The sequence below is a fragment of the Stegodyphus dumicola genome, chromosome 2 (genome assembly GCF_044657685.1).
Source record: "Stegodyphus dumicola isolate Sdum_Otavi_A_Nest chromosome 2, ASM4465768v1".
In the NCBI taxonomy this organism is placed as follows: Eukaryota; Metazoa; Arthropoda; class Arachnida; order Araneae; family Eresidae; genus Stegodyphus; species Stegodyphus dumicola.
Genome location: NC_140769.1, coordinates 43,960,776 through 43,976,370, shown reverse-complemented (window position 1 = coordinate 43,976,370; position 15,595 = coordinate 43,960,776). Strand labels below are relative to the sequence as shown.

At 33.4% G+C, this 15,595-nt stretch overlaps 1 protein-coding gene across 7 annotated transcripts in view; it reads right to left on the bottom strand.

Annotated features, from left to right (window-relative positions):
* The window catches only part of gro (TLE family member transcriptional corepressor groucho), a 295,514-nt gene that overhangs the window by 65,171 nt on the left and 214,748 nt on the right, over positions 1-15,595 (bottom strand). For all 7 annotated transcript variants that reach the window (XM_085810630.1, XM_085810634.1, XM_085810633.1 and 4 more), the window contains 2 exons: positions 11,818-12,055; positions 4,154-4,176 (listed from right to left, as the gene is read on the bottom strand). In XM_085810630.1, the coding sequence (XP_085666756.1) occupies positions 4,154-4,176; positions 11,818-12,055 (261 nt within the window). The remainder of the gene's footprint in view (positions 1-4,153; positions 4,177-11,817; positions 12,056-15,595) is intronic.

The following is a 15,595-nucleotide window of genomic DNA, read 5'->3' as shown; positions in this document are numbered from 1 at the left end:
GATTTCAAGAAGATTCATGCCGATACTGAACAAAGAAGCAAAAAATATCCTTTACATATAAGTAAGTAAACTGCCGCTTTCAAGAAATACATTTATTGTTCCAGAACATGATTAAATCAGCACCAAGCTATAAATATAATAAAAATATTATTTCGGTAATTTTCCCCCTTAGAAAAAATTACTAAATATGAAATTTTCTAAAAATGTTATTATGGTTACATTTTTTTTATACAGCAACAACCCCCCCAAACAGCATTAGTTTTATATGCTGTCATAATTAGCTACAACACATGAATTAGCAGATTAACAAGAATCAAAGTTTTTATGCATTTTACACTGTAAGGATTATGTTAATTTTATTAATAGCTAAAATTTGAGTCAAACTTCCTTTCCTATCGATTCTTAATTTCAACTTATCACTTCCGGCCAGAACATAGTTTTGATGCACGTCTGAATGCTAATGAGGAAGAATTACTAAATATGAAATTTTCTAAAAATGTTATTATGGTTACATTTTTTTTATACAGCAACAACCCCCCCCAAACAGCATTAGTTTTATATGCTGTCATAATTAGCTACAACACATGAATTAGCAGATTAAAGTTTTTATGCATTTTACACTGTAAGATTATGTTAATTTTATTAATAGCTAAATTTTGAGTCAAACTTCCTTTCCTATCGATTCTTAATTTCAACTTACCACTTCCGGCCAGAACATAGTTTTGATGCACGTCTGAATGCTAATGAGGAAGAGCGGTATATAACCGCGAAGTTCTACAGTCTTAGTGAGAGAGATACCATATATTCTGGGTGCATGCGTCAGCCTTTTTAGGCTATTCTCTCGTAAGCTATTATTATGCTGGGCCGTACTTTAGGCCCTTGATAGCTTCGCAGTCAATTAGCGTTTAGCAGCCTACTCTGTTAGAATTTTGATAGCTTCGGCTATATTTCTTTAGTTAAGATTAGTTTAGTTTAATTCTTAGTCTCTTAAGTTCAAGCCAAGTGTCGGCTTCATTGTACAACTACAAGACGGAGTTTTGTTAAACTTTAATTGGAATAATAAAGTGTTATTTTACCCTTCTATCCTGTCGTCTCCTGTCACACGAACTCAAGCGATTATTCGCTTCTCAGGTCTTAAGATACTTCACTTCCAACAGTAAGTTAGAATTACACGGTGGGGAATCCTACAACACCAAATATAATGCAAACAGCCTGAGATTAACCACCAATCTGCATTCCAAATGTTTTTGATCTTTTATAAGATGAAAAAAAATTATATGAAATATAATATACCGCCATAAACTTGCTATTCGCAAATGATCGTAAGCTTACTTCTTTGACATATCCCAAGCCTGCATACCCCACTTTGGAGACCACCGTTTAACACTAGGAAAAAAGTATATACATAAAAAAAATTATTTAAAAGTTATAACCTACCCCCTCAGAAAAGTGATAAATTTTTAAACACATTTCTCTGGAAACTATAATTTTGCAGATAAGCCGTTTTACGATTGTATACCTTACATTTGGAGGACCATACAATACTGCAGCAGCAGATAATCGTAATTTCTTGTTGATTAAATGCCTATCAAATTTCCCCCCTGGCGCCTCTATCTAATGCACTATTATATGCATTTACTTACATAAGCTTTGCAATGATTAAAATCTTCCCAAAATCCATTCCAGATTAGTGCTGCATTACAATGCAGCCTCCCAATTTAATGATCACCATATAAAAGAATAATATATTTATATGGTGAATATAAGCATGTATTATAAATATATTATTATATACTATATCAAATACATAATAATATATTTATAATACATACATATAAAGTAATAACTCAAATCTCATTCTAGTGGTACTATATTAAAAGGTTCAGTGAATACTTTATAAGGTATTTCTTTCGCCTTCTTGGCATGCCTTCGTGGTGTGGTGGTCTGCACACTGCATGCGTATTCCAGAGGTCCGTGGTTCGATTCCCGGCGAAGGCATTGCTCATTTTTCATCTTGCCTGCTTCCAAAAATACCTAATGTCTCTACAACTTTTCTTGTTATTCAGAAATTAAGGTGAGAATAACGAGGATTAAGAATTTCACCTGGTTCTCATTTCTAGATAACACTGATTCCATGTTCAGTTAATGATATACTGTATTCAGAATAAAAATAATTATTTCTGTAATTACAGCTGTTATAACCATTGCTCTGGAGATATCAAATTTTAATCATATCATTTATTATAAAACATTAAGCTGGAATAATTTAAAAATTTGGCATTCAAGGTTTATTAAAAATTCTACCAATTTATACAAATTTGCTATTTCAATTATCACTAAAAATTCAGCAAACTCTTCAGTAATTTAACCATAGCTACATAAACAGGCCAGAACCATTCATATCATATTAAAAAACTGCAATCTCATTGACATAAAAAATAATCCATACAGACACACATATATATACTGCAACTTCTTTATATTAAACAAAAATTCTTCTAAAATCCTTTTACATATTTAAATGCAAAATGTAAGAGAAGCATGCAGATTTTTAAGAAACAGGTAAAATTCAACATTAAACAGGTATTAAATTTAGAAAAATAAAATATGCATTTTAATAAAATTGAAAGCTGAAGTTTGCTTGAATTTTAAGGCACAAACTTTTAAATAAATAAAAGTTCATAAATAGAATTTTAAGAATTAAAGTTATTTAAATCATGCTATGTCTCAGCTCATTTAACTTTGATATGTACATTTAAAGACACGCAAGATTAAAAATACCAGTATTCTGCTAATGTAAACTGAAAACTTTTGACAAATCATCATATGAAGAAACTTTTTTTAAACCTATCTATCATTAACAAGCAAGAGTCAAGGTTTTCAATTAATTATAAATTATACCTATTATAAATCATCTTAAAATTTATTTATTTTCTTAGAAGATTGGCAGACAGAATTTAATGATGGACTTTCTACCTTATGACGTGTAGGAAAGTACATAATAATGGAGGGAAAAAAATCTCTGAGGCACACATTTTCCTTTCTAAATTCAATATACTTTAAATGAGACATTTATAGTAGTTGTAGAATTTTGCAGTAATGAATTACCATATATTAACAAATTACTTACAACACCAATTATAATCTACATACTCGTATATCAGAAGTTATGAAAATAATTATCCAGTATGTATCCCCTTCTTTTTATAGCACGATTCTAATAAAAATTAGTTAATATTTTTATTAGATTGCCGTTATAAATATTTCACATATATCATTAAAATCTCTTATCTAACAACATTTTCTTTTTAAATGATGAATTCAAAAAATTAATTTTTTTAAATTTATATTTTGCAATTCCTACAAATTTTGCAACACTTTTTAAAGTTACTTCCTAAATTCCGAAGTTTAAAATTTTTTTACTATACTCTGAAATCAACTTTTAATAAAATTCTTTGTAATACTTTCTTATAAATGGTGTACTTTTTATTCATTTACATTTCTATAAAGCAACAGATTCTTCAATGCCTTTTTCATAAAGATACACCACTCCTTCCAGCTGAACCAATCTGAAAGTTTTTGCCTCTTGGAGAAACAATACCATCATTTTAATGAACTTCGTGTATGAATTTCAGTATGATACACATTCCTCAAAGAATGGGAAAGAAAAAAAAATGCAACTATAGAAATTCTGATGTTTCACTTATAACGGAGATACATAAATATTGATACTATTAAGAGAAATTATAAATTAAATGCAGCATGAAAAAAAAATTCATCAAATACATCGAAAACGGTCAGCATCCCTAAAAACTTACGCCTCTAAACAAGAAGAATCATTTTATGAATCTCTCCCTAGAGTTAAAACGAAGGGAGGGGGGAAAAAAAGAAAGAAAAAGAGATACAGAAAAAAAGGGGGGAGTGGAAAACCTAAAGAAAAAGAGTAAAATTTACAGAGAGAAAAAAAAATTCCAATGGATCTCCTAGCAGATAGGGAGGGATAAAAAAAAAAAGGGCGCGAGAGAGGCATATTGGGCGCAAAGACACATCCATACATCCAACCCTAGGAGAGGTAAGGTTGAAGGGGGGAGAAAAAAAATAATCCACTTAGGGGGTGGGGCAAGAAGGATGAAAAGTGTAAGAGGCTACTTACGTGTCTGTCTTCGGAGCTATGAGCTGCAGAGACGATCGATTCGCCGTTGCCATGACGACCGCAACAATGCACACACAGAGAAAAAATAATCCACGCGTACAGGGGAGGAGGCAGAGGAACGAAGAGGTTAAAAAAAAAAAAAAAAAGAGGAGAGAAAGTTAGTGGTTATCTGAAAAGCGGATGTTCGTCTTACCCACTGCAATCTCGGGAACTTCGGGAATAAGATGGAAAAGGGAGTTGGGAGGCGGAAAAGAATGTTTCTTTTTTCCGACCCCTTCTTTTTTTTTTTTTTTTTTTTTTCGGGAAGAGGATGTCTAGTGAATGGGATCCTATTCCCCATGAACCAAACGAAAATCCCTACCATAGAGCGGATTCTACTTTTTTTTTTTTTTTTTTTTTTTTTTTTTTTCCCGTAGGAAGTTATGCTTATATTAAAATTTCGTATTTATAATATAAGCATAATATTATAAATTCGAAATAGTTCAATTTAAAATCATCAACTATCCTCCTATAAAATTCAAAACAAAGCTTAATTTTTCAGTTATTCTCACTGCAGTCACATATTACTAATTATATGAATTATAAACATCTAATATACAATTAATTATTATGCTAAGTGACTACAATTATAAAAGGCGTTTTGAATACTTCATATTTTTCTCCTGATAATTGTAAAACCATTTTGATATACCTCAAAATACAGCTACACAGGAATAAAATGGAAAACTAAAAAATATCCCCCCTCAGTATTAAAAAACCAAATACTTATCTTAGTATTGACATTCTAGCAATCAAAGCAATATAAAATTATTTTTTGCATTTATTATGTATTCTGCAACTTTACAATTGTACTTATGCAGTTTACGTGGAAGAATTTTGCACTGTTTATTTAATTAATTTGGCACTAAATGTCCAACACAGTTAAATATAAATTCATATAAATCTAACTTCAAAATTCTAAACATCCAGAAGTAAAATTTTTCTTCCTCCAATTTTTTAACACAATTTTTATTTAAAAAGTTCATTTTTATAATTATAGTAAATGAATTATTTATTTTTTAATTTAAAAAATAATCTTGCATTGTTTATATTTTGAAAAACCGCTTACATATTTTTTCCCAATTCAGCAACATTTGCGAAATATCAACATAAAAAATTCATATATTTCATACACTAATTTTAATACATGTTTAATATTTATGGCTGTGTTATGTTATCTTTCATAATAGCAATCACAATTATCAATTTGTGATAATAATAATAATGACACGGGCCTCGGAGACGGATTTTGAACTTTTGAAACAAACCACAAAACCGAGTCAAAATTAAGTTTTTCTTTTAATTTCACATTAACCTTTAATCTGCCAAATTTAAATTTTGCACACCCTACAGTTTTTTACCTTACCAAAGAAAACGTCTCAATCACCCTATCAATGTAACTTAAAAACTATTGTCTCTAATTATACTCGATGCTTTACGTTGTTTACAAATTTTAATTTTAGTCTCCTATATTTGTCCAATCACGCTCTCACGCCATTGTTAACTCTAAACACAATATAAAATTGTCAAAACTAGCGAAAATAATTTTTAAAGAATTCAAGCCAATACAAAGAGAAAGGTAAAACTGAGAAGTCCACTTTCTTCCCTCCGATGCTCGCAAGTTCCCTATTGTTGGGGGAAACGGGAATGGACTGGATTCCAGGGATTGTCGTTTTATCCGTCCGAAACTCGTGGTTTCGAAGTGGGGCCATGTAGGAGGATGGGGGGAATCGGTTGTCACTCCACCCCGCGCCCCTGAAATACGAGAAGGGGGTTATGGGGAAGAAACGGAAAGGAAAGAAATAAATTGTCTCTTCTCCTTCGCTCTCAATGACAATCGAAGAGGCATATTTTTTTCGAAAAGAACATGAAATGAGAGAAATTCCAGAAAAAGGAGAAGAGCAATGAGAGGGGAAGGGGCATTATTTTTATTTTTACTCTTTTTTTTAAGTGGGAAATGAATGAATTAAAAAAATGGCACAGGTAGGTGGGATAATGTTTATACTTTTTAATGCCAAACCTCGGAAAGTTACGAAATAGCAGTAGGTAAGAGCTTCTTTTTATATGAAAACAAATTAAAATGAATTATTATAAAATTAAAAATGATATACATAATTAGCTAAAAATAACACACACATAATAAATATTTTATTGAAATACACAAAAAAGAAATCATTGGTTACACACACAACAAAATGAAAAGGAAATTTAAACAAATGATACTCGTAGAGAAAAAATATAAGAGGATAGCTAAAAGCACTGAATTAAGCTGCTGACTTCAATTATGAAATATTTTTTTTTAATTTACTGATTCCCCTCCCCCTCCAATCCATTACCATCTAACTGAAGGGAAAATTTAACTATTATAAAAAAGAAATTACAGATAATATGTATAGCATGTTCATGCTTGGTATAGGACCACATTTAAATTTTAAATACACTCTTTCACTATTACACATGCTCAAACATTCATGAAGATATGCTATGTGGGTAAAACCTGAAATATCTGAATTTCACTGTAAATGAATGCAGAATAAATATGTTACGTGACAACATCTTGAAAAGTGTATTTCTGCTGTACAGCAAACTGTGTTAAATCATCTTTTGGTCATTCAGCAAATGATTGTGTTTCTTTGACCAGAAGCAGATCCCTGCGATGTCATGATCAATTTCTCCCCCCCCCCCGCAGATTTTTCACTACCTGACACCACTACTCTCTCATCAAGACCAGTTCTTCAAACCATTCCAAATGACAGGATGGCTAACCAATGCCAGATGTCAAAAGGGTCATTTGCCAGGAATGGCAGAAGCACTGCAGCAAGTGTATATACAAGGAGGAGAGATGCCACTTCAAAAACAGCTAAAAAAAATTTTTTTTTTGGGGGGGGGTGGCATATAAAATACAACTGTTCTAAAATATTTTTAACTTGCTAATTTATTAAGTTAATTTTTCTAGTTTACACGTGACATTTTTTAAAATAATTTTTCATTAAATGGAGTTATTTTAAAAATCAGCTTCATCATTTCATAATTGAAATTAGTTGTTAATCATGTAAAATTCAAAAACAATAACAAAGAAAATAACAGAGGAGAAAGTTTGCTTTTATTCATCATTTCTTAGAGACAAACATGAAAATTTAGTTAAAAAATGCTCAAAATAAAAGCATTATTATACAATAAATGAATAATAATAAATAAAAACTTTTTGCATAACACACAAGTGGGAGGAACTTTCAGAAACAAAAATACAGAACATATAAATACATAAATGCTCTTAACCTCTTTGCTCCCAGTGTATCATACATGATACACCTCAGTTTCTCTTTGTGTAATTCTCTTCAAATGTAATACACATGAGAAGTGTCGCTGGTGACTCACCATATCATATTAGATACATTGAAATCGAAAGTTTTATTTCAAATTTTAAATATGCATAAATTCTGTCCAATTGGTGTGAAACCTCACTGAATGGAATCAGTTGAGTACCATCCTTGTTGCTATGAGTATTATTTAATATTTTATTCCACAAATATAAAATGCAGGATGATTAAATGTGTGATCAGATATTAGAATGTATCATGCAATACAAGCAGCTTAAAATTTTGCATGTAAATACAGTAATAATACATAATAAGCACTGAAATTTAAATTCTTAACTTTTTTACTTCAGTACTGTACAGAAATAATCTAAATCTATATTTAAAGGGAAAAAATCATTATCACTAATACTGTAATTTTTTTAACTGTAAATGTTAAGATTTTTCTGTTCATATTATAAGAAACAATATTTAAATATCATATTCAAAAATCCATATAATTCAACGAAAAGCTTATAGGAATTATTTTTGCAAGTGATCCCTTAATTGGGAAACGCGCCGGGAAACATAGTGCGGTTCAGTGCTCCAAGGTCATAGGCACACGGGGGTACTTTATTCTCTCGACGTCGGGAGCGAAGAAATTTAAAAGTCCTGAGCAGTAAGGTTAGTTTTGGATATATACAGAGCTGCAGAAACACTTGAGGAATATTAAATGAACAAAAATGTTCGAAACACAAACACATCTCTTTTATAAAAACTCTTACTAGAAGGCTAAATTTTTTTAATTCACTTCACTTTATGGTTGAAATATTAAGCTTTCAAAGCTGGAATAATTTCGTTAAAAAGCGAACCACGAAGAACTTCGCGAAATTGAAAAGTACAGTCCCCCTCCACGAACTCCTACAAACTTCTAACTTCCTTTTCCTAATTCAAGAGCTATCTCAACACCCTTTACTAACTCATAAGATATATAAAGCGGTCTCAGCCCCCCCATAGAAGGGGGAGGCAGCTCGAGGTGGAACCAAAAATACGAGAGATTGAAATCGGATTAATCGGTCGCCGCGCGCTCCGCTCATTAATCTCGGGTAAGTGGGCCATTACGGGGCTCGATAATTAGTCCCTGCGGAGGAATACAGTCACGTGACTTCATCCGCCCCGCAGCATAATGGCAGCAAATTATAAGCCTCGCACCGAGATTAAATTCTCCCTGCCCACCCCCCAGTTTCCCCGGTCGCCTTTTTGTGAGCGTAGGCAAACGGGTGGAATTTTCGCAATGGGTATAGAGGGATCATCATGAAGGTGCGAAAGCAAATGACTGGGGATACCAGTTCAAGACAAATATTCTTAATTTATTATCCTGATAAACTGATTCAGATTCTTCGCCAAGAAAAACACACAGCTTGGCATTGAGATATTCCAAAAATCACTCTTTCAGGAAGTGCGCTACAGTCATATGACAATAACATTGTAATTCAAAATACCTATTCCAAAATTAGTCTCCTCATAAATTTATTACTACTTTTATCCTAATTCGTGTGTTGTGACGTATCTCACTTGTCTGACAGTAACATCACAATAAGCCCACGAAATTCATTGTGGCAAGGAGAGCAAGACTGCCCCTGTCATTGGCAAGAGCCATGAGCACCGTGCAGGTAATAGTAAGACTTCGCTCAGTTCCGCCCCCAATTTTGATGAACAGCACCCCAGTGGGACGGGTCCGAGGGTCTCCCACCCCTCTTCTCCTACCAATAACCTCTCGAGAGGACTTTCGACTCGACATATATTTAGAGTGTAACCATGCCGCAAAGACACTATACATTTACAAACATCCATGCCTTCTTCGGGATTCGAAACGGAGCCTTTCGGTACCGCAGTACGCTCCCCCAAACCCTATACCATCCGAGCGGCAAACCCTTATTCGTACTTGCATCGGTTCTCTTATAAGAACTCTTGTACGGTATATAACATGATACAGCAAGGAGGTATATTCAAACTGCTTTACTCCAAAAAAAGTCCAAAACAGCAATAAATGGAGCTATCTCGCGGTGTTAAAAGCTTTGGGTTCCATAAAAGTTCCAAGGAACCGAGACTCAGACTATTAAGTATTATCTTCTAGTTAAAGCCAACTACTTACTACAACTAAGCTAGCAAGACGCGAACATAAATTCACTCACACATTTAAAATGACAATGCAAGCAAAAAAAAACTAAATTTTTCAAATTTTCTATTCAACATAAATTTCCACAATCACGCTCATGAAATTCGGAATTACATTAGGGCATTAAACATTTCAAAGAAATTTCGAGCCTTACAAAACGTAATATCGCTTGATTTAGAACTTTAATTTTGACCTGCTACCATTAAATTGTTCTTTACGACATAACATTAAAACTGCGTACCATTTTATGGTAAAATCCTCTTGATTATAAAGTTACTAACTTTCTTTTAATTATTTAATGATTGTCAATTAGCTCAGGACTATCCGGCTTAAGATACACTAAGAACGAATAAATTATACAGCTCAGCAAATGGCTTACTTTTGAACCTCGATTTAACAAATTCTTAATTCACTAAAAAAAAAAAAAAAAAAAAAAAAAAAATATTAAGAACTCCGTGAATTTTGAATTAGATAATGCTAGAAGGTGGAAAAAGTTTCAAAGTTCTAACCCTTTTCAAATTGCGTATGCATCGATCGATGTTACTTTGTACAAAATGCGCTTCGGGGTACAATGTGATTAATAACGAAATTTTCTATGGTCACTTCTAAGGAAGAAAATACAATTAAATCGCATTTGCGGTTTTCTTTCGGAGGGGGGAATTTTTTAATGAAATACGAAAAGATGATGAAATATTTAATAAATTCTTAAAAATGAATATAAAAAAAATTAAAAATGATAATTTTTATAGCAGCCTCTATACCACATTCCTCCAGTTCAATCATTTATTGTCAGAAGTAAAGTCTTAAAGATATCATTATACTCTGTTAAGTCTTATGTATAATTCTTGGAATTAATTCTGTTTCCGCGATTCCTCTTTCCACGTTTTTCAAAATTCTTCCTGTTTCCGCGAAATCGGAAAAACGTGTCTTTAGTTTAGGCTGTTCTCAAAATCTTTAGTTTCATTCTATTTATAATTCTGCTACAATATTAGCTGTTATTTTCATATCTTATGTTAATCAATATAAGTTTTAGACATTACTGAAACTTAAAAAAAAAAAAAAAAAAAAAAAAAAAAAAAAAACCTTTATAAAGGTTATCAATTTCGAATTCGGAATAGAAATAAGGAAAATGTGGTTTATTGGATTTGCATAAATGAAATAATTAAAAGCTGCAATTAAGACCAAAGCAGAAGTCGTTTTAGAAGGAAGAACTTCGTTTTAAAACGAATATTTATTCTGAAAGATTTTATTATAGCTCACTTTTATGCAGACTTTCGGAAGAATATTATTTTTCACTTTAGGAAACTATCTTTTAGTTCACTGCCAAAAATCATCGCAGAATTTGAACATCCTTTAAGATACAGTATTAGCATCACTCACGCAAATATCTGAGATAGTAAATATTTTTCGATTATTTCCTTTAATTTTTTTAATCTAAAAATGTTTTCTTTCCTACATTTCGCGAGAGGCCAATGTCCAGCCAGCCCCCCGTATGTAACCCCCTTTGGGAAAGGGGTAATGAAGATTGATGGTTTCGCGGAAACAGGAACGTTTTTGACAACCGCGGAAACAGGAAGACATCTAATTCTTGTGCTTCCTCACATACCTGTATGCCTAATTTAGTGCTTCTTAGTTTAAGGAATAATTTCGATCGAACAAATTTTATCGCCAATCCAAAGCAATTTGCTAAATCCAGATCCTACTGTAATACCCTCCAGCAATCATAATTAAAAAATATCTAAAATTCATTCACACTGACTATCAATTGCCACGAAAATGTGTGATGATGGCCAATGGCAAAGAACTGATCAGATTTTCCAACAATACTCCAATTATTTGAAGTACCTCAATAATATTCTAGTGTCCGAAGGTAAACCACCTCACAAGCCCAGTTCTTGCATTATTTACAATAAAGTACTTCATATAAGAAAGGTCTGACATCGTCAGCAGTCAATTCACGTACTCAAAGAAAACAATGGCCATCAATTTGGTAGGTGGAGCCCCGACATCTGTGACAAATTTCACAATGATATAAAGCCTATTTAGTAGGTGCTATAAGATGAATAGCAAGCAAAAGCACAGATGATTATTCAAACAGGATAAAGGAACGACCACACACAGGGAAGACAACACGGCATGGATCAACTTACCGGAACTCGATCGTTTCTCATCCCTGTGGTCTTTGAGGGCCCCCGCAGAAGACACGGCGGCAGATAGGTGGGCACCGGGTCCAGCACCCGCCAAGGAACTCGATAATGCCAACAGACCTGCTGCGCTGCTTGGGGGTAACGTTGGAGGTTGGAGACCCGCCATAGCTGCCGCATGCGGCATCATAGGCAGTGGAGGCGCGTGTGCGTGAGGCGGAGGTTGCTGAGCGTGCATCTGTTGCTGCAAGAAAAAGCATTTATTTATTTAATTAACACCAATTTTATTCGAATCTAATACATGAAAAGCACCACTTTAATTCCAAATACGTCATTAAAAGGAACATTATTCCAGCAATGGACTTAAACGGCTGAAGATAACAGCTAAAGGCTTACGAAATGAGGTGTGCTTACAATTACCACTTGTATTTATTTTAGTGTATTTACTTTAAAAAACTCCAGTTTTATCTTTAACAATTCAGTCCAGAGAACTTAAGACTATATTTATTAACTACAAATTCCAAAATCATAGTGCTTAAAAGATACAAAATATACTTTAAAAACAAATGCAATATACCAAGCATGTACAAGGCAGTGACAAAAATCTAGTCTAGTAGTCATACTGAATAAGCTAGAAAAGATATATTGCACAACAAATTACATATATAAAGCAGTCTTCACGGCAACGCTTTTTTTTTTAAACTTCTTATTTGTAATTCACGCGTCATCATGAATCAATATCAAGTTTTCATTTGATGGATGGCTTGTTGATATTTTAAATTTCTAATTAGCCTCTGTTTTTATGTGGATATACTGTACCCATGCTACTGGTCTTAAAATGCAGCAAGGCTCAAAATATATTAAATATATATACATATGTAAATAACGTAAATACAACATAAAGAGAACTTTTAGCAAAATTCAACCTTAACAGCAATTCACGTAGTTTTCTTTATCTGAAGTAAGGATGAAAAACTTCGATAGACTTTGTATGATTTTTCGCTGCATTGTACTTGCATTAATCTTTTTAAACGAAAATTTAACATTCTTAAATATTACAGATACGTTACCTACACTATGACCCAGAATCTCATGCTGCTCCACAGCTGCTTAGGTCATATTTTATTTGTTATTTATGAAAATACTTAAACTAGAATAAAAGCACTTTCACTAACGACATCTCTATCAAAAGAAATATTATTTTCTATTTTCATTATCATTCTTATATATATATACTATGTATTATACGACCCACACACAAAACACATCTCAAGGGATCTGAACAAGAGGGCAACTTTAAGAGGTGATAGAAGGCAGTTACATTCGTCTCAGAATGTATGGTCGGAACGCGAGCGGTGAGAAGTTAAAGGGTAGTTTTCGATTGTCACATTTAAAGAATTAACACAAGAATGCGAGGAGATACTTCAGAAAACATTTTATTAACAGAACACGCTCAAAGAAATTCCCCAAAAGACCTCCCGCCAGCTGTAATGCAGCAGCAGCCGCCAACAGCTGCACACCTGCGGGATAAGGGGGATTGTCGCAAAATTGCGAAGACATCAGGCATTGCTCGAATATAGCCGCAACTACGGCGACTATATTCCATATTGGTTTCAATGGAGGACAAGAAGATTAGGCTTTTCATATGTCCCCACAGGAAAAAGGCCAAACATGAGAGATCCGGTGATCTTAGTGGCCCGCTACGGGACCACTTCGACCAATCCTCTCGGTAATGCATGGTAGAAAATGCCGCTGGGTGTCAGGACTGACGTTTTTATACCATTTATTTACAATGCCACCTAGCGGTTCACTTTTGCATTCCGACCATACACTGTATGAAGAATATTACTCGTACAGCTACCTTCTATCACACGGTGCCTCTCTTGTTCAGATTCACTCTCTATATATAACTTTTACGATACTGAATATAGTAAGAAACTTGGGAAATATACAAATGTAATGCGAATGCAATTACAGAACTAGAAATACAGAAACTTTTGAAATTTCTATTAATTTTTATTCAATAATTAAAAAACAGATGGAAGGGTATAAAGAACAAATGGAAGTTCGGACTGAAAGAAAATCCGAGTTCCATATATACAGCTGGCGATATAAGTACAGACAGGCAATTTTCCTTAAATTCTCAAGTACAAAAGCGGAGGTGTTAAATGCATACAGGTCAATAAATTTGTCATTACACGCTTCCGACAACTTCAGCAGCTGAATCATCCCCCAGATCCCCTTTTCAACAACATATATCGGGAAAACTTAATTCATCCTAACAAAATACAGATTTGCATTGCAAATGACGCGCACCATGCGAACGAACATCTAACGCTAAAACAAGGACTGCTGCAGCGACGGTGCACAAAACGGGAAAAATTAACGCAAAAAGATACAAATAAATAACCAGCAAAGAACACTTTGCGTAGCAAAACTCAAAATACACAGTGGAAAAGCGAATATAGCAACAATGACAAAAGGGGTTGAAAAGAGACATGGAAGCAATGAATGTCACGTGAACCATGTGGCGTCACATCGTTCCTGTTTGTCAACCTCTTTAATCCTGACTCTCGCTTCATTCCTTTTTTTTTTTTTTTTTTTTTTTTTTTTTTTAAATACACGCGTATTTCTTCCTTGTTTCCCAACCGCAATAATGATTAATTACAGCTTTCACGCGCCAGCTTTGCGCCCCGAGGTCACGTGATATTTCGTGGAAAGTAATTATGACTCTCTTCGACTTTTTTATTTTCGATTTTTGCGCGCTAGACGTACTTAAATACTAAAACGAGGTGAAAAGAGATTTCACTTTCCTATTAAAAGTTATGATTTATTCCAGCTGAAGTACCTATCTAAGCTGACGTCACTTAAACGAAATCGAGCTTATGCAGGAAATACAGAACTCCGCTATCTGGATTTCTCGCTATCTCTTTAATTTACGTAGTTTCGCTTTTAATTATTATATTATTCCACCGATATAAATTTTTAATAAGATGCAAAATTAATTTAGCGCCTATAACTTTCGGTAAATGGAGGCGTATTCATGGAAAAAGAACTATGTTTTCCTATATAGCTTAATATTTGTAATTTATCCCACAAATTAATACTGAGCCATAAAAACTGTGCCTATTCCAAAAAGGCCCCACGAGTGGCCGAGCGGTTAAGAATACTGAATGGTGGGAGTTCAACTTAAGATACTAAGAAAACGCCAAATGAAGTGGCTGCATTGGTTGATTTTCGTGGTTTTTCCCATGCATACGAGTAGGTTCCTCTTAGAAAATCTTCTATGAAGCCATTTCTTTCCTTAGTCCTTAGGCAGACAGCCCTCGTGTGCTTTGCCATATTAAAATAACTCACCTTAATCTAACAAAACAAAACAAAACAAAACAAAAACAAAAACAAAAAAAATTCTACAAAAAAGACTGTAGAAATGTAATGATGTTTATGCCAATTCCTTCTTTATGCACCCCTCCCCCAAAAAAACAGAGAGAGAGAGAAGAAAAAAAGAAAGAGTGAAAATTGTGTTGAAATAAATCTACACACTTTACACTACACTCGGTCCGCTTTCTTTCAGTTTTTTTAGTTTTAAATTTTATAAAGCCTTACGCTGTAACCTTTTATTTTTGCGCTGAAAAGTAACATACGTAAAAGAATTTCAGCAAGGTTTTCTCTGCCATTTCTGCAGATGTTGCAAATAAAGATACGGAATCTGCTGAGAACAGCTTACTGAAAGATAAATAATACTTTACTAATTGGAATTTGTACAACACAAGAACCGTAAAAG